Source organism: Ammospiza caudacuta, chromosome 2 (assembly GCF_027887145.1).
Source record: "Ammospiza caudacuta isolate bAmmCau1 chromosome 2, bAmmCau1.pri, whole genome shotgun sequence".
In the NCBI taxonomy this organism is placed as follows: Eukaryota; Metazoa; Chordata; class Aves; order Passeriformes; family Passerellidae; genus Ammospiza; species Ammospiza caudacuta.
Genome location: NC_080594.1, coordinates 121,100,815 through 121,123,745, shown reverse-complemented (window position 1 = coordinate 121,123,745; position 22,931 = coordinate 121,100,815). Strand labels below are relative to the sequence as shown.

Genomic DNA, 22,931 nt, shown 5'->3' with positions numbered 1-22,931 from the left:
GGTCTCAGCTTTATTTCATTAATGCTCCTCTATTTTAATTCAGTGAAAACTGAGCTCAGCATCATTAAAGAGAGAACCAGTTCCCAGCAAAGCTGGAGTTAAAGAGACATTTTAAGAATTATTTAAGTTTCACACAGACATTTTAACACACTATTCCCTCCCAGCCAAGCTGATGTGCTGGGTCAGTGTTCTGTGAAAGGACTTTTCTGTGCCAGGACTGTGTTAAGAAAACCAAGCTAGTTCATAGTGCTGGCACTGGATGGAGCATTTCTGGAGATAAAAAATCCCATACACATCCCTTTTGGATCAGCCAGAGGAAACAAAGATCTGCTGGGCAAGGTTGCTTTGCCAGTGGGAGGATGGGGGAAGAAGAGCCAGCATCTCCCACAACTGAACAAAATTCTGCTCACACCTCAACAGCCAGGAGACAGGATGAGCACATTCTGCCCTCATCCTGCACAGACCCAGCTCCCAGCTGGGCATTCCCCTCCTGTGCTGCAATTCCAAGGGCACCCTATTGCAGACATCTTTTATGAAAAACCCTTTCCTTAGGATTTTTCCTCCTGAGAAGCTGGGAGACCTCAGGAACAAAATGCAAACATTGATTATCTGCTGCTGTGGGATGCAACAGGTGCATCTGGGATTGGTCTCATGTGGTGGTTTCTAATTAATGGCCAATCACAGCCAGCTGGCTTGGAAAGAGAGTCCAAGACAGAGCCTTTGTTATCATTCCTTCTTTTTCTATTCTTAGCTTAGCTAGCCTTCTGATTAAATCCTTTCTTCTATTCTTTTAGTATAGTTTTAATATAATATCTATTATAAAATAATAAATCAGCCTTCTGAACCATGGAGTCAAGATTCTCATCTCTGCCCTCGTCCTGAGACCCCTGTGAACACCACCAGAGCACCCCAAGGCTTTGCTCATTCCTGGACCAGGAGTGCCTTACCTTAAAAGCAGAGCAATTGTTCCCCTGGCACTTAAATCCAAACAGAGCAAAAGGAGGGTTTGAGGTGTTACAACAGCCACATTGATATTATTGAATAGGAATTGCAGCATTTCAATATTCACTATACACAGCCAGGTCATTTGCTACAAAACCTTCATGGAAGAAGTGGAGTTGTTTTGGCCCAGTTTGTGCCTTTTGACAGAAAGAAAAAAGGACCTGGGATGTTCAGGGATTACAATCCAAGGTTTCCATCAGAGCTTCTCCCCCTGAGACAAGCAGAGCATTTGCTCCCAGAGGAAAGGACCCTGTAGCTCTGTGCTCCCTGAAGCTTTCCCAGAGTAACCCTTTCCTGCCCATTCCCAGCTCCCAAAGCCTCTGCTTTGGCCTTGGCAGCCAATTCCTCCCTTCACCCATTCCTGGGGGGTTTTGGGCAAAGGAAGGGAGCTGCTACCCCTCTACTGGAATCACAGACTATACAGTGATCTATAGGGATACTTCCCATCCAACCCAAAGTGTTTGCTTTGTAAAAATTCTGTACATCATGACCAAAACAGGCAATTTACTCAAACTCCTGAAGTTCCAGATAAGCAAAAGACAAAAATAACTCACTACAACTGTGCCCAAGTTGCAATTCAAGGCACACCCCTCAGGCAGGCATAAGGATTAGATAAAAATAGATAAAAATCTAATGCCAAACTCTTGTGTCTGGTTTTGGATTGGTGCTGGCACCCCTCAGCAAACACTGCACACTCATCTGCTTAGGGAAAGTGAAGCACATAACTGGAGGAGGCTCAGAGAGAGCTGGGTGCTGCCTGAGCAGGCCATGGAGACCTTGGGCAAGGAGTGTAAGTGCTGGATGCAGCCCAGGAGGAGAGCCAGGCACTGCAGCATTGCCTCTTCCACTGCCACTGACTGGAAGAAAGAAACGCTCAGATGTAAAGAGGGCTGGGAGCAGGAGTGCCTGCTGACACTGACACAGCACTGACAGCCACAGGACACACGGACACACTGGGACAGCTCAGCCCACTGGGGGCCTCTGGGAAAGGATTCCCAGCACAGCCATGTCACAAACATGAACTCAGCCCTTGGGTGCTTCTGGGCAGCAGCAGCAAATTCTGGATTCTTCCATGGTATAGGAAATGGGCATCAGGTCCTTGGAGCTGGGAGGGTCAGTTCAGATCCAGGGATGTTGGGGAGGAATTCTGCACCCTGAGGGTGGGCAGGGCCTGGCACAGGGTGCCCAGAGCAGCTGGGGCTGCCCCTGCACCCCTGGCAGTGCCCAAGGCCAGGCTGGACACTGGGGACAGTGGGAGGTGTCCCTGCCATGGCCGGGGTGGCACTGGGTGAGATTTAAGGTCCCTCCAACCCAGACCATTCCATGATCACAAAAGAAACAAGTGACCAGCTCCATTTCATTGATACCTGCATCAATAGCACTCATTGCATCTCCAGGCTGAGATCTTTAAAGAGCACAGAAGTTTCGCTCCTTCAACCCTCAGACACAAAGAAGTGGCCAAACTTTCAACCTTGTAACAAACTCAGCCACTTTATGGCCAAATCCAGCTCAATCCACCAGAGGTTATCTTGTATCATCACCAGCCCCAAATCCCCTTCGAAAGGATACCTGAGCAGCCAAACAAGCTCCAGCAATCTGAAACCAAGTGGCTCTACCTCAAGATATCCAATACTACAATTCAAATGACCTGATTTGAAATATTAATAACATTTAGCAAGCCTGAAAGCTGTTGGTGGAAATGCACCAAATACAATGAATATTTCCCACTCCAAAGGAGTCATCAGAGGGAACTGAAATCAGTTGTTTTGCAGAGATGACAAAAAGATTCAGCAGAAAAAAAAATCTTATCTCCCTAATCATTCCTATGGTATTAAGACACACAGCAAAGATGATGTAGTTTAACACTTGTATGAAGTATTCACTTATTACAGAACACAAAAACATGGAGACAAATCCAGAGTATCCTGTAAACTGCTGTGGTTTGGAAAAGATGCCTGGTAAACTAAATTACTTTGATTAAATCCAGAGTTGGTAATTTATTTGTTTGATAAAAATGTGTTTTAAAAAGAAAGAGTTCCATCTTTCCCATCTTGACCTATTATCCCTTATTTTACAAACCTTTATCATATTTAGAGCTCAGATGTGGTGGGATTGTTGAGACACAATTTGAAAAATGTCCCATTTCAGTGTGAGCATTATCCAGCCTGGATAAAGGATAATCACACAGGTGGCACCACAGGACACACCAGGAACTGAGAACTCAACAACTTCTTCTGCCATTTAGGGAAATTATGAATTTAGTATTATTTACAAGCCAATTTCTACCTATTGTCAATGTCAGTCATTTTTCCAGTGGTGGTTCCTAAAGCTGTTGCAGATTTTTGATTTTTTTACGTAATTGTATGTGAGAATTATGGGAGGTGATAACCTGGTTTGGAGTGATGTGATCACTGATATGAGATATCATGTGATATATATAAAATATGTATTATGGGAGTTCATAAGGACCTGGTTTGGAGTGCTGTGATCACCTAAGTGTGTTCTCTGTGGGTGGAGGACTCCCACTTCACACAAATCCCAGTAAATCCAGGATTCCAGGAACGCCCTCACTAGCCTTGGGGACAAAATTGCCCAGAGGGTGCTGGCACTGCCCAGGCTGCCCAGGGAATGGGCACGGCCCCGAGGCTGCCACAGCTCCAGGAGCCTTTGGCCGGCGCTGCCAGGGATGCCCAGGCTGGGCTTGGTGGGCTCTGGGCAGGGCAGGGCTGGCACTGGGGGGTCCCTGGGGGTCCCTCCAGCTCAGGACATTCCATGGTTCCATGAAGAACAACAGCCATGGAATCACTGCTGCACTCAGCAGCTTCTGAGCGGTTTCTCTATCTCTTCCATGCTAAGCCCACAAAAATCCATGTGTCTTTTAAGGGTTTTAAATTCAGTTATAAAATCCTCCAGAACCCCCAAAATATGCCTTGTACATCTTGAGAAACTACAAAATGGAGAAGTCTCTGAATTCAGCTCCCCACTGCTCGGTTCCATAGTACAGCTGGGGCTGGAACGTGTCCAGGGCAGGGAATGGAGCTGGAAGGGGCTGCAGAATCCCTGAGGAGCTGGAAGGGGCTGCAGAATCCCTGAGGAGCTGGAAGGGGCTGCAGAATCCCTGAGGAGCTGGGAAGGGGCTGCAGAATCCCTGAGGGAGCTGGAAGGGGCTGCAGAATCCCTGAGGAGCTGGGAAGGGGCTGCAGAATCCCTGAGGAGCTGGGAAGGGGCTGCAGAATCCCTGAGGAGCTGGAAGGGGCTGCAGAATCCCTGAGGAGCTGGAAGGGGCTGCAGAATCCCTGAGGAGCTGGAAGGGGCTGCAGAATCCCTGAGGAGCTGGGAAGGGGCTGCAGAATCCCTGAGGGAGCTGGGAAGGGGCTGCAGAATCCCTGAGGAGCTGGAAGGGGCTGCAGAATCCCTGAGGAGCTGGAAGGGGCTGCAGAATCCCTGAGGAGCTGGAAGGGGCTGGGGCTGGAGCAAAGGAGGCTCAGGGGCCCTCGTGGCTCTGCACAAGTCCCTGCCAGGAGGGCACAGCCGGGGGGGTCGGGCTCTGCTCCAGGGAACAGGGACAGGAGCAGAGGGAGCGGCCTCAGGCTGGGCCAGGGCAGGCTCAGCTGGGACAGCAGCAGCAATTTGCCCATGGAAAGGGAGCTCAGGCCTTGGCAGGGGCTGCCCAGGGAGCTTTGCTGTGCCCATCCCTGCAGGTGTGCCCTGGAGGTGTCTGGATGTGGCCCTTGGGGACAGGGTTTGGGGTGATGCTGGGGTGGCACTGGGTGATCCTGAGGGTCCCTTCCCACCCTGGCAATTCTGGGATTCTGTGACTGCCCCTCCAAACTCAGCAAGGCAGAAATGCCCACAGACAGCTCCTCCTGATCGGCCCCTCCTGGCAGGTGGGTCCCACAATCTGCCCTTCCCAAAAAAGTGTCTCCACAACTCCTCATCAATTGATTGAAACCACTTTTCCTGTTAAATTCAAAATCATTTACCTTTGGTCAAGGCATTCCTGGATTCCTGGCACATGCTGATATATCTGTGCCTACTGGGCAACTTCCATTTTTAATTACCATCAGCTTGTTACCTGTGCAGTGCAATCCTTCAATAATTTTGAATTTTGGGTGGTTTGTAGGTCTGGGTTGTTGTTTTTTGGGGTTTTTTTGCTGCTGCCACAATACCAAGACTGTTCACCTCTTTCCCATTTATGTTAGGTAATTTAAGATCAAACCACACAGAGGCACTAATTTTAAAATTAATATCCTTCGGTTCAATTTATCACTTTTAAAAGATTTCATTAAAAAAAAGATACCCAAGAAGCACAACATGCTAAGATGTATCTAAAAACTACACATGAAGAAAAACTAAGTGAGGTTTAAACCTCAAGGATTAATTAAGCAAGGATTAGACCCTTCTATTTCCTTTTAAATATAAATTGTGCTCATTTTGTTTGTCCTGTGTCTGACTCTGCAGAGATTCTCCCCTTCCATCCTCCCTGTCTCAGACTGGGAGAGTCATCTTCAAACGAACCTTAAAACAGGGCATCACTTTTAATTTTTCCTATAATTATTAATAACTCCAATTGAAACAAGCTATTTGTTGTTTAAATTCAACCCCACCTTCCATCCTAAATTGGTTGATTTAATCCCAGTTGATCAACTTTGATAACAACTCCATTAATGTCTCTGTCACAGTGATTTTCCTGCTGAATATTTGTAATCCAATTTGTGACACCTTGCAGGAACTGGAGCATTTTTGGTCAACTTCCAGGAGAACCCACCAGTGGAATTAACAGATAAAGTACTGGAATATTTTATGAAAAAATGAATGCTATTAAAAGTTTGGAACTCCAGACTGATTTCCAACTTCTCTCTGCAGAACTCTGACATTGCCAGTGCAGAAATACACAAAAAAATCACAGTTTTAACAAAGACTGAGCAGTAAAGCATGAAACCACAAACCACAGGCAGCTACACCCAGGGACAAGCAGGAGCACACAGACAGCAGATAACAATTCTGGGTGGCAGCAGAAAATCAAGTCTCTTTTATTCAAGATTTCAATTTGAACTCCTGATTCCAGCAAATGCTGACCTTGTCCTGCCCTTCCTGGATGAAAAGCACAGAAATTGGTAATTTCATTTTGGCAATCACACACTGGGAATCAGGGCTCAAATCTCCTCCTGAAGAGACTGCAGATGAAATTAGTCAAACCCTGAGTTTAAAAGCTGAGCAGCATTTTCTTAAATAAAATAAAAATCAAATCAAATCCTCAACAGACAGGTTGAGAATGCTCCCCACACTGACATTCTTAATAATTTCAGTTCATTTTTTTTCCCCACAGTCAGGTTAGAAAAGAATTAACTGAACATTCAGAAAGGCTGCAGGAGGCCTGGGTTACCTTCAGCTGATTATTGAAAATATCAATTTCCTGCAGTTTGGATCTGGTTTCCTTCTCCACCTCATCCAGCTGCTCGCGGAGCTGCTGCCGTGCCAGTTCCTTGGCCTCCAAGGCTCTTTTGATGGTGAGCAGGGAATCCCCTGGTTTGGAACACAAGCTCCAGTCAGCATTTTGTATTTTCTTCTCTTTAGGTCACAGCAAGCGACATTTTCCCATCTGCACCTTGCAACACACAGAGAGCCATTCCAGGGGACGCCCCAGTGAGGGAATGTGCCCTGGCCCAGCTCAGGCATGCCCCAAATGTACTCACTGTGCAAACTGTTCTGCTGGACCTGCTTGAGCTGGTCATTGAGCAGCTGCTTCTCAGGAATCAGCCTGCCCAGCATCTGCTGGGACTCCTGCAGCACAGACAGGGCCAGGGAAAACAAAACAGGACCAGAAACAAAGGTGAGAGAGGGAAACTGCAGCCACCACACCTCCCATGCTCATTTCTGCTTGTTCCCCCACTGAGTGATGTGTCATTGCTGGTTTCCCTCCTGTGTGTTATGATCTTACCCAAGCACTGTCTGTGTGACACCCCCACAGATCCCAGACATCCTCTGCCAGCCATGGAATTGATCTGAATCTCACTGAATATTGAACCTGGCCTGGAATTACCCAAAACTGAGGGCAGGGAGACAAGGCTAAAACTGAGGAAATGTTCAAACAGGCACTTACAAAATGTTTAATTCTGATTTTAATAAATGAAACACAGAATCACCAAATCCCTGGGGCTGGCACAGCCCTGCCAGCCCATGCAGTGCCAGCTGTGCCCACCTTGTGCCCAGCCCAGAGCACTCAGTGCCACCTCCAGGGCACACCTGCAGGGATGGGCACTGCAGAGCTCCCTGGGCAGCCCCTGCCAAGGCCTGAGCTCCCTTTCCATGGGCAAATTGCTGCTGCTGTCCCAGCTGAGCCTGCCCTGGCTGTCCCCTCCACTAATAGTTAATTAATAATATTAACAACAGAGTTAATGATTAGTAACTTAGGTCAGGAATAGAAAAACAAACATTTACAGGAAGAGAAAATAAAAACTTTCCTTTTAGAGGAAAATATTCTGGCCAAAAGCCATGAAACACAAACCCTGTGGGATGACAGTCCCCGAGTCCTTGACCTCTCCTCACTGAGCTCTTGGCAGAGGATTCTGATCTCAAACTCAGCACGTGGTGGGAAGGTTGTGAAGTGCTGTGTTACAGGCTCCCTGCAGATGTGTGTGACACAGCCCTGTGTGTTACAGGGCCCCTGCAGATGTGTGTGACACAGCCCTGTGTGTTACAGGGCCCCTGCAGATGTGTGTGACACAGCCCTGTGTGTTACAGGGCCCCTGCAGATGTGTGTGACACAGCCCTGTGTGTTACAGGGTCCCTGCAGATGTGTGTGACACAGCCCTGTGTGTTACAGGAGACCCTGCAGATGTGTGTGACACAGCCCTGTGTGTTACAGGGCCCCTGCAGATGTGTGTGACACAGCCCTGTGTGTTACAGGGCCCCTGCAGATGTGTGTGACACAGCCCTGTGTGTTACAGGCTCCCTGCAGATGTGTGTGACACAGCCCTGTGTGTTACAGGGCCCCTGCAGATGTGTGTGACACAGCCCTGTGTGTTACAGGCTCCCTGCAGATGTGTGTGACACAGCCCTGTGTGTTACAGGGTCCCTGCAGATGTGTGTGACACAGCCCTGTGTGTTACAGGAGACCGTGCAAAAAATCCTCTCCCTCTGGAGGATGTCTCAGACATATTTTATGAAAAATCCTTCATTAGGATTTTTTCTCCTGAGAAGCTGAGAGGCCTCAGAGGAAAAGAAAAACAATGATTATGTGCTGCTGTGGAATGGAACTGGTGCATCTGGGATTGGTCTCATGTGCTTGTTTTTAATTAATAGCCAATCACAGTCAGCTGGCTTGGACTGTCTGGTCACAGGATTTTATTGTCATTTTTTTCCATTCCTTTCCTTTTCTAACCTTCTGATGGAATCCTTTCTTCTATTATTAGTATAGTTTTAATATATCATTTTCTTTTAATATAATATATATCATAAAATAATAAATCAGCCTTCTGAAACATGGAGTCAATTCTCATCTCCTTCCTCATCCTGGGACCCCTGTGAACACCACCACAGGAGGATCCTGTAAGTGTATTTCCTGTAGAACCCTGGCCCTTTCCAGAACATGAAGTGTCACCTCACACACTTTTCTGAAGCCTGGACCTTCCAGTTCAAGCTGTCAAAACACCTTCAGCAGCACGAGGTGAAACAGCACCTGAGTATCAATGTCCCACCTTTCCCACAAACCCTGGAACTTCTCTGAGCAGGTCCCTGGAACTGCAGCCCTTTGAGGAATCAAGCAGCTGACAGCTTCAGTTTGTCATGGAGGATTGCAAATGACATCACTCAATGCTAAGAATAAATGTCCCCTGATCTCTAACACCAGAGTGAGCCCCAGGGGTGTCGTGGGCTCCCCATCCCTGGCAGTGCCCAAGGCCAGGCTGGACACTGGGGACAGTGAGAGGTGTCCCTGCCATGGCAGGGGTGGCACTGGGTGGGATTTAAAGTTCATCCCTACATAAACCATTCTGTGATCCCACAATGCCACAGAAAGTTTTAATTTTGGTTAAAGCCAGGGTTGACGGCACTGCCATGGCTTTGGGCTGTCCCAGTTTCCCCCTGCCAGACCCTGATGGGCCCTGCAGTGCCCAGCTCAGCTCTGAGCATTATGCAACCACTGCAGCCTCCTGTGAGCTCCTGAGGTTCCAGAAAATACCCTGAGACAGCACACAGCAGCCAAGGGCTCTAGGAATTCACAAGCAGCAGAGCAGCAGAATTCAGATAAGCTACAGATTAGATTATGAGGAGCTGCACATGTCCCTCACAGCTGCAGGGCCTGACACAGCCACAGAGCTGTCCCAGCCCCCAGGGACATCCCAAAGCTGGACCCTCCAACCCCGCCCTGCTGTGGGACAGCCTCAGCCCCAGTGCTGGGGCAGCTCTGGGTGTGTCAATGAGAGACCAGAAGCTGTTGGAGAGGGCCCGGAGCAGGGACACGGGGCTGGGGCAGGGGCAGGAGGGCCCCGAGGTGCCCTGGGCAGCCCAGGCTGGAGCAGCCTGAGCTCAGAGCTCCCCGGGGCTGCAGCTCCTCCCGAGGGGCAGCGCAGGGACAGCTCCGAGCTCTGCTCTGGGACAGGGACAGCACCAGGGAGCGCCTGGGGCCGGGCCGGGCCAGCTCAGGCTGCACAGCAGGGAAAGGCTCTTGCCCAGAGGGTGCTGGCACTGCCCAGGCTGCCCAGGGAATGGGCACGGCCCCGAGGCTGCCACAGCTCCAGGAGCCTTTGGCCGGCGCTGCCAGGGATGCCCAGGCTGGGCTTGGTGGGCTCTGGGCAGGGCAGGGCTGGCACTGGGGGGTCCCTGGGGGTCCCTCCAGCTCAGGACATTCCATGACTGCCATCCTGGGACTCCTGTCTGCCTGGAAACACCAAAATACACAATATACAGCTTTGCTCTGGGTGGATGAGCTTTAAGGTCCCTTCCAAACCCAACCCCTCTGGGTTTCTGTGGCTCTGAGAAGGCTGCAGGATCCACCAAGCAGCAGAATGGACAGCATGAAACAGAAATTCTCCTTCTTCAAGTACAAAAAGCACCACAGGACAGCATTTGAGGGCGGAATGTGATCACAACATCAGCTGCTTTGTTTGTAAAGGCCAGAGCACTTCCAAACATCCCAGATTACTCAATGCACTGAATAGTTTGGGGAGTGTGTAAGGACTGAGACTGCCAAGGCACCCTGAAGGTCAAGTCCTGTTTCCTGAAAGCCCAGACAAGCATGGAATGAGCATCTAGCCAAGAACACCCACCACATGGATTCCACATACTGAGGAAACAGATGCAAGAAATTAACAGCATCACAAACTCTGGAAACTCGTGCAACAAGAAATGGCCAAGAGTTGAGCAGTGTCCCACATGGAGGGGAAATCAAAGCCCAGCTCCTGCCCCTTGGACAGGGAAAATTCTCTTCAATGCCCTGGGAGCCCAGGTGTTCAGCAAGGAGGTAAAGAATGCCTAAAGGTGTTTCCAGCACAGCCCAGGGTGTGGGGAGCAGCACCTGAGAGCTGAGAGCCCTGCAGGCAGCCCAGAGCCAGGGAATGGCACACATCCTCCTCCCCAGCACTAACTGCGACACCACCTCTCCCACAGGCTTAATGAAACTGCCTCTTGGCAGTAATTAACAGGCTGGGGGATAATTACTCCTCTGAATGAACTCATCTTCCCACAGCAAGTGTCAGATGCATTACACTAAACTGCTCCCAAAGAAGATACATCACAAGGATAATGACAATACTGACTTTATAACCTTTTTGAGAGTTGAGAGGATGAAAATCTCATTTTTAAAAACTCATTTACATCTTTGTCTGCCTTCTACAGATGAGATAGGAAAATTTACAGGACATGTGAAATTTATTTTTTTTCCAGGAAAGAGCCTTAAGGTTCTCCCCAGACAAAATGTGGCTTTTTCTCCCGAGTAGTGACATTTTCTGGGACCACAACTGGGATAAAAGCACCCCAAGTGGCACTAAGGAAATATCAGTGGTGGAGATCAATGAGAGCAGGCATCAGCACACAGCCACAGCCACTGCTGCCAAAGCACCTCAAAGCCCAAACCCCAAGAGAACAACTGCCAGGGAAAGCAGGATGAAATTATTTTATTATAATTTTTATAATAAAAATTATTTATGAAGTATAATTATAATAGTTAAATTTAAAAACATTTAAATTTATTTAATTTTTTATAAAAAGCACAGACCCACAAAAAAACCAGTCATAATCTGAAGGTTGTGAGTTTGATCCTTACACAGAGCACCACTAAATGTTGGTTTGGTTTTGTTTGTTTTTGTTAAGGTTGGGATTGAAAGTGTTTGAGATGGTATTTTGTGTTTGGACTTAGATGGTTATTATTTTTACATATAGTATAGTTTTATAGGTTGTGAGTTTTATAGTATTTTATTAATAAGCTATAAAATGGTTTTATCTTTATCATTATTTATCTTTATAAGTTTTTTAAGGAAAAATTATTTCATTAAGAAATTATATTTCATTCATTTTATTTTTAACTTCATAACTAATTATTTTTTAACTTAATTACTTTTTAACTTGGTCACTAATTTTTATAATACAGCAGCAGGATTAGGTTTTAAGCCAGGTTTTACACCTCACCTCCCTAGGTCTGAGATTCTTTGTAGTGCTACAAACACACTGAGACCCCCATGACCAGCCAAGAATTAATTTCAAGCCCCATGAATTATTTAGTAAAGAGAAAAATTCCTGAATCAAATATACAGCCCCTGGAAAAACCTTTAGAAACTACAGTGAATATTCTTTCACTGAAGGCTGCAGCTCTCATGTGACAGAATTTCAGTAATTTCAGAATTTCAGTAAGAAAGGCAAATGCCAGGCTTAGACCAACAACTCCCTGGTTTCACTGGGAGCTTCCATTTCAAAGTTCATTCTTTTTTATAATTAAAAAGAACCATCAAGAAGCCACTTCACTGCAGTCAGTTCTGCAGAATTTCCACGGGACAATTTCCTTCTCCCCTCCTAGAACCACCTGCAGCCAAACACTGCAGCCAAATTTTGACCTGCAGCCAAAGCATTTCCTGCTCCCCAGCTGGAGCCCAGGAGGGTGAAGGGATAACCCCAGACACAGCTGCAAGTGTAGGAAGCAGTTCCTGGCACTCTGAAGGACATTCATTTAGTGACAAATTATCCTTAAGTGTGAGCAATAGCTCATTCCAAGTTTGCCCAGGATATTGATGGTTTTGAGGAGCTCAAAATTCAAGGCTAAGAATAAAATTAGAGAACATTTTCTCACCTGTAGCTGCTGCTGCAAATGGGTGATTTCTGCTATTCTGAGTTCTCTGGATTTATTTGTACTTTCAATTTCTTGTCTTTGGGTCGACAGCCGACACCTGATATCCTGAAGCTTCCCCTCCAACTGGTTCCTTTTATCATTCTTTAAAAGAGAAGAAAAACATCTATTTAATAAATTTTTTAACCAAAATGTTCAGTTGTGCAAGTCTGGATCTAAAAACTTCTTCTGAACACTCGTTTTTTAAACTCATTTATGCCTTTAGCCTGTCCTCTACACAAGAGATAGGAAAATTTACAGGATAGTTGAAAAAATTTTTATTTTTTCAGGAAAAAGCTTTAATATTTCCCAGACAAAATATGGCCTTTCCTCCTACATAGTGACATTTTCTGGGATCACAGCTGGGATAAAAACACCTCAAGTGACACTAAGAGAGATACCAGTGGTGGAAATTCTAGAAAACAACCAGAGCCAGGGCACAGTCACCACCAGGCTGTGCTTGTGTGTGGAATTTGCAGGGCAGCCCCGATGAGGGGAGAATGGGGCAGCTGACTCCATCCTATTAGAAGGTGAATTAATTCCTTTATTATACTATATTATTTTGTATTATGTTACACTACATTATGTTATGTCTAAACTGAATCTGTCAAGCACTCAACTGCACAACTGCACAGCATTTTGTGACTGTCAGTGACAGTCCTGACACACACACACACTCAGACCTGATAGGCCATGGAAACAAAATATTATTATTTGGGTAAATAATCTTCATATTGCACTTTACTTTTTCACAAAAACAGGCACTGCAAATGAGATAAGAATTGTTTTTCCTTTCTCTGAGGTTCAGAGAATGCAAAACCCAGAAATGTTCCTGGGAAGAATTGTGCCTTGCTTTTCTCTGTGAAATGTGGTGACACCTGTGTGTTTGAGCTGCTGCTTCACCACTCACCAGAGCTTCCAGCTCAAACTCCAGGGTTTTCTTCTTGGCCTTGAGCACCACGATGTCCTCCTGCTCCTTGTTCCTCTGGTTCAGCAGCTCCTGCCGCCGGTTGCGCTCCCACTCCAGCTGCCTCTGCCTCTCCAGCTCCCGTTTGGCAGCCTGCAGGGTAAACACCAGCAGCTGTAAGTCTGGCAGCCTGCAGGGGCAAACCCAACAGCTGGAATTTGGGCTGTTCTATGCTGAAATTCAGTCAGAATGTTGGTACAAACTGGGGCTGCTCTGGGCTCTGCACACACACATTGCTCAGGGGCTGCTTCCCGGAGCAGCAGGGGATGCCTTGGGAAGGCTGACCTAGACCAAAGACCAGACAGAGCTCCAGAATAAAGCAGGGATTTATTCACAGCATCTCCTCCATGGATGCACCTTGGGCAGCACCAGAGCCCAGCCAGGGCTGCACCCAAGATGAACCAAAATGGCCCCAAAATGCACGGCCGGGCACGGGGTCTGTCCCTGGGATCAGTTCTGCTCCATTTGCACCTTGCAGTTCATTGTCCCATTCCAGCTTTAGCCCTGCAGTCCCACCCTGCTTGTTTTCCTCTCTTCAGTTCAGCATTATTTATACTCCTGAGATTTGGATCATTTGTCCTTGGTGACCAGCTGAAGCAGGAATTGTTTTGTCTCCCTGCTCACCATCCCCTCATATGAAGCCCAGACCCACACACTAAAGCAGCACAGAGCCTGAAAATATAAAAGCTAAACCTGAGGCATCACAGAGGTGACTGAACAGAAACCCCCTCTGTTTTCCAAGATCCAGTTTGCTGATTCAACAGTTGTTTAATACCAGGAGAACTCTCCAGGACAGATTCCAATCTCTTTCCAAGCTCCGACATGAGACCCTCGGCAGCTTTGCAAAGAACAGCCAAGTGTTTCTGTGCTGAACCTATCATGGTTTGGCAATGGGAGAAAAAAGGGGATTTTTGGGTTAACCAGGGTGTGTTTCCTTTAACAAACTAAAGGCCAGGTTGGATGGTGCTGCCTGGTCTGGTGGATGTAATCCCTGCCCATGGCAGAGGGGTGGAACTGGAGGATCTTTAAGGATCTTTCCAACCCAAACCATTCTGGGACTCTATGAAATGAACTCAGCCCTGGAAAATCATGAATGTTGGATCATTCACGCACATCTTAACATCAAATATAGTAATATAACAGTAATAATAAATATTATTTTTAAAGAAGTGAGAGGTCAGGAGCATGTTGTCCTGGATATCAATGTCTCATCCATTCATTTCATGAGACAAATGAAGCAAAAACTGCCCCTCCCTTGCCTTTAACACCCCAAAAATTTTAATTCTTGCTGTAAAATTTTGCTCCCCATCCTGGCAGCAACACATCAAGTGCCCAGCACTCACCTGGATGCTCCCAAGCTGGGGCACTGTTGGAACCCTGGTTACTGAGAATTCCAAACTTTCTGTGCTGCCAGGCACTGACCCCCAGAGAACACTGCATTGACCTGAGGGTCTGGAGAAGCTTCCAGAATGGAATGATAGAACTGGGATTGTGTGGGTGGAGTTTGGATAGAAGTGTGTGATATCACAGGGTGGGAAACTCAGAGTTGAAGGGTTTAGAATACAGGAATAGATATACAGCAAGATGGGGTTTTATGTCATTAAATAAAAAGTCCCCATTGTGGGCACTGGTTGGGTATTGGGTTAAAAGTGACAATAATTGAGGTGTCATTTCTTAATTGGACAGTTTATGCTTCAAAGGCCTTGGAGAGAGAGACAGGGCTCCATTTTTAGTTTGTTGGAGTGCTGCAGAACTCAGGGTTTGTGAGACTGTGACAGAGATAAGAACTGATAAACATCTGAGTCCCTGTCGGAGCCCAGGACATTCCTCTGGCTGTCCTGGAGGACACGAGACCCTGACGGGGGGCTCAGAGACCTTGGCATGGGCTCAAAACCACCTGTGCCTTCGATTTTAGCCCATGGAAACAATCCCCAACTTTGTGTGAGGATTTACAAGCCACAAGAGTTTGAGTAGAATGATAGTGAATTTATCACAGGGTGAAGAAGTAGAATTTTGGGGATTTAGAATGGGGGTTCAAGAGGCAAGATGGAGCAATCTGGGCATGTCCTGTCTTTCTTCCTCTTCTTCTTGGCCTCCATCTTCTGCTATGATGGTGGCACTTTTGGATTGGTTTAGAGTAGAGACAAACTGTCTAACACAGGTGATAGGTATGGGAAAATTATTGTAAATAAAGTACATGTAGTTCTTAGTGTAAAAAGGTAACACCACCCTGAGAGTGGTCAGTGTGGCACAACCCAACCTGCCGGACAGATCTCACAGGTCAGAGAAAGAATGTAACAGATAAGAAAAAATAAAAAGCCTTGAGAACCAGAGCCCAGGAATCTCGACTTCTTCTTCAGTCGTGGGGCTGGGAAAAAAAGACTGTAATACCTCAGGAGCCATTTCAGCAACACAAAACCCGAGAAGTCCCAACAAGAAACTGTCTCATATTTGTTGGGGAAGATGAAACAGGAAAGCCTTATAAATTTGATTGCCTGGCAAAAGACTTTGAGAATATGGAAACTATAAGAGAGATTAAAATGAAAGCAAGCTTTGAGATCCCTCAGTTATTGAACACTGGAAAACAATGGTGTGGCTGGCTGAAGGTGATCCCCTTTTGATGGAACAACACCCTCTGCTTGCAGGCAGGCCCAAGGGTCAGAGCAGACCCTGCAGCTTGGCAGAAGGGCCCAAAGAGGAGTTTGTAGGGTTTAAAATGTAACAGAGTATGGTAATGTAATGATTCTTATAGGCTGTATGGAAATGCTATAGGATTTGTATATTGTACTAGATTGGTTAGTGAGAATTAGAATATTCAACACAGAAGAAGATTTATTGTATTGGAATGGGAACCTCACTCTCTTACCCTTTTACGCTCTTACTTTTTTTTACTCCCTTACTCTCTTTCCCTCTCATCCTCTCTCCCCCTCTCCCCCTCTCTCGGGCCTGCTCTGAGCTGTGGCTGCAGCTCCCAGCAGGGCCCTGCACCCAGGCCCTGTGCAATGAACCCCAAATCCCAGCAGGGCCCTGCACCCAGGCCCTGTGCAATGAACCCCAAATCCCAGCAGGGCCCTGTGCAATAAACCCCAAATCCCAGCAGGGCCCTGCACCCAGGCCCTGTGCAATGAACCCCAAATCCCAGCAGGGCCCTGCACCCAGGCCCTGTGCAATGAACCCCAAATCCCAGCAGGGCCCTGCACCCAGGCCCTGTGCAATGAACCCCAAGCTCCTGAGCTGGCTGCAGAGATCTCTGTCTCCATCTGTCCTACCCCCAACACTCCTACACACATTTCACCCCGACCCCGGCTCAACAAGAAGCCCAGAGTGCAGAGGGCCCTGCCCTGCTGTGCTCCCGGGCTCACCTCTCTCCTCTCGATCTCCTTCCTCCTCTCCTCTTCGCGCTGCCGCTCCAGCTCGCGCTGTTTCTCCAGCTGCTTCTCCAGCTCCAGCTGCCGCTTGCGCTCCTGCTCCTGCCGCTCGCGCTCCTTCCTCTCCTGCTCGGCCCTCTCGAGCTGGGCCAGCCTCTCCTGCTCCTTGCGCTGCTGCTCCAGCAGGGCCTGCCGCCGCTTCTCCAGCTCCAGGTTACCCCGCTCAAAGTTCTCCCTCTTCTTGTCCTCAAACGTCACTTTGTGCACAGAAATGTGGGGAAAAGGGCTGTTAAACGCTGCCGCTGATTTAGGAACAAACACAGCACAGAGATCCAAAGGGATCCCCAGCAAAGGGAATCCACCTTCCAGCAGGGATAGCCCTGCACCTCCCCGCTAGGATAACGGCTCCACAGGCCAGCCTGGGGATTAGTGTGGGAAATGGATTTGTAGAGAGCTCTCAGGGCCTGACAGAAGGCTCAGTGTGCATCTGTATGCAAACTGAGATAAGAAATGCTGACTTAGAAATGCCATGGAATAGGACAGACATTGCTGAGAGAGAAATGGAGCTGGAAAAATGTTTCAGAGCATGGCCTTGCAAATAAGACTGCTTTGGAGAAATAGAACTATGAAAGTTTGATGTTGCTGATCCCCTCAAATCACATCCTCAGCAAACTAAGGAGGGAATTCCCATTCCCATTCCTCATTCCTTGCCTTTAACATCCCAGAAATTTTAGTTCCTGCTTTAGTTCCTCAGGCCTCCAGCTCTCTCCACAAAGCACAGCAAGGGCAGTAATTTAGATAACCATTCTCCAGCTGATCCTCCATGAGGACACAGATCTGGAATTCCTCTGTACATGGGATAAGAGCAGCAGTCCAAGAGCCAACACTTCCATTAGTGCAAAGAATTCAGCTGCTGACATCATCAAAAGGCCATTATGCAAATGACCAGAACTTACTTAAAGTTGCTATTCTCATTAGATTACCCATTAGTGTCAGGAAAAGAAATGGTTTAGGTTCTTGGGCAGCTGAGCCCAGGAAGTCTGGATTCCTGCAGATCCACATCCTCATCCCCTACTATCCTAAAGAATGGCCTCACTTCCAGCACAGCTTCTCTGACATCCCTCTGCAGTCCCAGGGACTGTCCTTCCTCCTCCTCACTCCTCAGCACCTCCATCCAAATGGTTCCTTCCCTTCACCTTCTGTTCCTTTTCACACCCTCTGTGCCATTCCCAGAGCCCAGAGTGCAGGTTTCTGTCCCTTGTGTGGCCAGCATGGACCTTGTTGGGATGCAAGGCCAGGGAGAGCCCACACTGCCTTCCCAGTGTGCACAGCTGGACACATCAGCCCCACACCTGCTGAACCAGCTCAGTTCTTGTCTTTTCCAGTCTGTGCCCCTTTCCAGCTGCCAATTCCCTGTTCCTTTAGTTCTTTTCCTGGAACTGTTGCAATCTGTATTGAGCCCCACATGTTACACAGACTGCAAGGAAATCCCAGCTCTCTGTGGAAATATTGGGATCCTCCACAGAGCACAATCTGTATTGAGCCTCACTGTCACACAGACTGCAAGGAAATCCCAGCTCTCTGTGGGAATATTGGGATCCTCCACAGAGCACAATCTGTATTGAGCCCCACTGTTACACAGACTGCAAGGAAACAGCTCTCTGTGGGAATACTGGGATCCTCCACAGAGCAGCTCAGCCAAGTTTTGCTCCAGCTAAGGCAGAGGATGAAGGCAGCAGGAATTCCTCCTTGCAATCCTGTGCCAGGGCTGCCTGTGTGGGGAGTGCAGGAGATGAGGAGCCTGAAGGCTCTTCCCATCTCCAGTGCCACCAAGCCCAAGGATCAGGCACAGGAATGAGCTGGACCCAGCAATGTCTTGGTTGTGCCTCTGACCTTCCCAAACTGCTCTGGAGAGACATTTCTCAGTCAGGCCATGTTTCCTCCCAGGCTGTGACCTGATGGGAAACCCCTGTGGGAACAGCACAGTAAACATCCCTGCTTTCCCTTGCTCACCTGGCAATTTCTTTTCCAGTTGCTGCTGCTCCTCCTCCAGTGCTGGTTCTTCTGGTAACCTTTGGTCTACAGACACTGAGCTGGCAGCAGAAATGCCACTGCCAGAGCGGACTCTTCTGCCAAGGAAACAGCAATTGGGGGTGCTTAACAGAAGCCAGGCTACCCAAATTAGTTATGATTTAATGATGAGATCAAATTAAATGCAGTGCTGTACTGTTTCATGGTACTCAGTGTCCATTCAGTGCTGCCCAGAGGGTCTCACTCAGGCGTTGCCTCAGGAGAACAGCATTTTCCAGGATCCCAGCAGCTCACTGGTGAGCTGAGAACCCCAGTCCCAAATTCTGCTTCCAAATGGGTTCAACCCTGTCCCCAAGATCTCTCACTTGGGGGGAGATTTTTCCCCAGCCAGTCTGGGGCTGGAGAAATGCTGACTTAAACTATAGCAAAACCAGCAGAGACAGAGGAAGAGCTCACTATAGTGAAGCTAAAAGCAAGATCCCAGGCGGAATACACAAATATTGGGAATCTTTAGGAGGACACCTGAAGAACTCAGTATAAAAACACTTCATTGCTGTTACTTTCTTCCCATCTATTTCTCCCCAAAGAAGTGAAATGGAGCAGGAGAAGTGATGAGTGACCCCACTGCTGCCAAACCCAGCTGTACCCAAGGAGGTCTGGATGCAGTGCAGTGCAAATCCATCCTGGAATTCCAGTACATTCTGACTGTTCTACTGAACTTAAATCTAGGTTTCTATGGCCAGACTGAGCAGGCCTGGAAGGTGTGCCAGCATAAACACCCACCCAAACTCTGGTCTCACAGGGCAAAAGGAGAGGGGTCACTGTTTAGTTCCTGTGCTTGGCACTCCCAGAGCCATCCCAAATGACACACAGAACCATCCCAAATGACACACAGAACCACACAGAACCATCCCAAATGACACACAGAACACACAGAACCATCCCAAATGACACAGAACCATCCCAAATGACACACAGAACACACAGAACCATCCCAAATGACACACAGAACACACAGAACCATCCCAAATGACACACAGAACTCAGGAGTGAGACTCCCAAGGATGAGCAGTTACCTAAATGAAGGTGGGATGTACTCTGGGGGCAGGGCAGGAGGCAGTGGCTGGCCAGACATGGCCACATCAATGAGGTGCATAGCCAGGATAAACTCCTCAGCTGTCAGCTTCCCATCTTGATCAATGTCAGAGAGATTCCTTGTTAAAGGGAAGGGAAAAGTAAGGAAATTATTAAATATTAGAAATCACTGTTCAAAGGCATTGTTTCAACATACACAGTTCCAATTTCATTCAAATTTTCACTATTTTTTCCACACCACTCTGTTTATTCAACACAAATGAAAAGCAAACCCCAAATGCGTCCCTATTTCCCCCATTTCTCATGGCTGTCTGAAATCCAGCCTTGCAGCCACAGCTTCTCCTCCTCCTGCTCTGGTGCTGCCAGGAGCTCGTGCCAGAGAAGGACCTTGAACCAGTGGAGTTCTCTGGAACACCTCATGAACACCCAAAGGAAGCAGCTCAGGTGTTGGGCACAATGTTAGGTTTGGTCTCCTTCTCCCTGGAGGCTCCTGGCTCCCATTCCAGGGCACCCACTGGCAGTGAAATCAAAGCCATTGATGTCCTAGTCCTGACAAGCACCAACCCACCCTGGCATCATGCACATATTGAAAATTACAGACTCATGTCTCTGGATGGCCCCAAAGCAGAGCTCCAAGAGAGGCACAAGATGCTTTCACTCCTGTTAAGGTGGTGTTGGACAAAATTAACAGCCAGGGACAGCACAGGGAGCAGCTGGAGTGGGCAAGGGCAGAGTTAGTTGGATTTTAGGGAAAGGTTCTTCCCCAGAGGGTGCTGGGCACTACCCCAGGGAATGGGCACGGCCCTGAGGCTGCCAGGGATGCCCAGGCTGGGCTTGGTGGGGTCTGGGCAGGGCAGGGGTGGCACTGGGGGATCTCTGGGGGTCTCTTCAGCTCAGGATTTGTTTCTCCAGCATGCTGCACTCTAATCATGCAGGGAAATCTCCCAAGATACTGGGAGAACCCAAGGGACGTAAGTGAAAAATCCTTCTGCAGTCCCAGGGCACAGGATTTTGCTGATGGGATTTAAGTTTGGGAGACAATTGCAGCCTCTCTGCATCCACACCTGTGGCACTGAACTGCTCAGGCTGGAGCTCAGGCACAAGCCAGGAGAGTGGCAATGCAGCATGCACAGAAATGAGTGATCAGCTGGGTCACAGCTCCCAGGACAGCCCAGAGGCTGAGCATCAACTGTTCCCTTGGAGTGCCTGTGCCAGGGATTCCAGCCCCAGCACTGGCAAACCTCAGCCCACAGCAGGGCCCAGAAAGGACCAACAGGAGCTGGGATGTCCCCTCCCCATCTCAGTGCACTGGCAGCTGTCACTGTCCCCCTGAGTGAGTCCTGGTGGCAGCTGCCTGCCCACACAAGCACTCCAAGGCTGGCAAAAGCAGAGCATTTCTTGGTTAATCATCTGCTGGGGGACTGGGCTGGTTTGTTTTTATCCCTTTGTCAGGAAACAGAGATGGCAAGAGTGGTTTTTAATTTATAACACAACTGCCAGTGCTTTGCAAAGAGAGCAAGGGCAGCTGAATGGCCTTGTCAGAGTGGCTGCAGCACTGCCATCCTCACACTGAGCCCCTGGGCCAGCTCCAATGCTCCTCAGCAAACACTCCTAAAGGACAGGAGTTAATGAGGAACAACTTCCCATGGGGCAATAAAAACATAATAAAGTTCAGCAAACAACAAGTTGGAAGGCAAAAGGGAAGCTGAGACAAATGCCTTTAAAATCCATGATTGTACATGTCTCTGGGAAATCAGCCCTGCCATACCCATGGAAAAGGCACAGAAACCCCACAGAAAGTGTGGCTTGGGTTAAGCACCCCGTTGTGCCACCTGTGCAAAGGTAAATTCCCCTGGTGCTCTGTCAGGGGATGGGGAAGGCACAGGATGCTGAACATCTGCTCTGCCTAAAAACCCAGCACTGAACCACAACTTCCAAATCACCTCACAAAAGATGTTTTGGAACACAAAAGATGCTCCTGCTGCTCTTGTGGAATACTCCTAGTAAAGGCATGTAAGTGCAGGTTTTGTTTATAAAGTTGCACAGGACAAAGAGCAACGTGTGATTTATCAGTGAGACTGAAAAGGGAGAAAACCCCACGGGCTCCAGGGCAGAGGTTTCAGCAGAGTTTGTGTTTTGATGGAAATGGAAACATTTATTTACCATATTGTAGCCAGCTGAGCCTGGGGTAAACTGGACTGCATGAGAATTGTTCTTGCTTGGGGACCTAGAAGGGAAACAAATAGTAACAAAACAAGCAAGAGACGTGAGCAGCAGAACTTGGCTCCCCCAATAATCAAGCAATAACACTTCAGTTCTGCACAACAGCCACAGAATCCCACACTGGGCTGGGTTGGGAGGGACCTCACAACCCACCCAGTGCCACCCCTGCCATGGCAGGGACACCTCCCACTGTCCCAGTGTCCAGCCTGGCCTTGGCGCTGCCAGGGATGCAGGGGCAGCCCCAGCTGCCCTGGGCAACCAAATCCCTCAGATTAAAACCCAAGAAAGCTCTAAACCACAGACATGCACCAGAACTGGCAAAATCAAGCCAGGGGACCAGTTGCAGTCTCTCCCTGGAACTGCTCTCAGCAGTGGGTGTATCATGGCAATGGTCCCCTGAACAGGAAATAATTAGCATTGACTCTACGATTGCAGAAGGCTGATCAATTGTTTAATTAAGCTATACTATATTATACTGTACTATTAAGAAACTCATAACTCTTACAGACTGTCAGATACAGCTTTAATCTAATTGGTCAATCTACCTAAACCCTATCCAGTGTCTAATTAAGGAACTGCCTTTTGGTAAACAATCTCCATAACACATTCTACATATGCACAACAGCAGGTGCAGCAAATGGAGATAAGAATTGTTTTTTATTCTCTCCTCTGAACTTCCTTACAGCTTCTCACATCTTCCCAGGAAGGGAAAATCCTGGCAGAGAACTGTGTCTCTCTCTGTTCAGAGGATATGTGATTACCACATGGGTGAACCAAGCACTGGAAATGGCTGCACAAGTTTTCACAGAACCCACTGTGCCCTTTTCCAGAAACATTTCCCAAGGTCAATTTTGCAGAAAATAAAGGAGAGATGGTGCTAAAGTGATCCCAGCTGTGATGAGTATTTGCTTCTAAACAAAAGCATTGA

The 22,931-nt window shown here is 47.9% G+C and overlaps 1 protein-coding gene across 2 annotated transcripts in view; it reads right to left on the bottom strand.

Moving 5' to 3' along the window:
• ITSN1 (intersectin 1) overlaps positions 1-22,931 on the bottom strand; it is a 112,596-nt gene that overhangs the window by 49,745 nt on the left and 39,920 nt on the right. For both annotated transcript variants that reach the window (XM_058800341.1, XM_058800342.1), the window contains exons 9-16: positions 21,944-22,007; positions 19,762-19,899; positions 18,668-18,783; positions 16,649-16,911; positions 13,230-13,379; positions 12,284-12,424; positions 6,699-6,786; positions 6,389-6,528 (exon numbers count right to left, since the gene is read on the bottom strand). In XM_058800341.1, the coding sequence (XP_058656324.1) occupies positions 6,389-6,528; positions 6,699-6,786; positions 12,284-12,424; positions 13,230-13,379; positions 16,649-16,911; positions 18,668-18,783; positions 19,762-19,899; positions 21,944-22,007 (1,100 nt within the window). The remainder of the gene's footprint in view (positions 1-6,388; positions 6,529-6,698; positions 6,787-12,283; positions 12,425-13,229; positions 13,380-16,648; positions 16,912-18,667; positions 18,784-19,761; positions 19,900-21,943; positions 22,008-22,931) is intronic.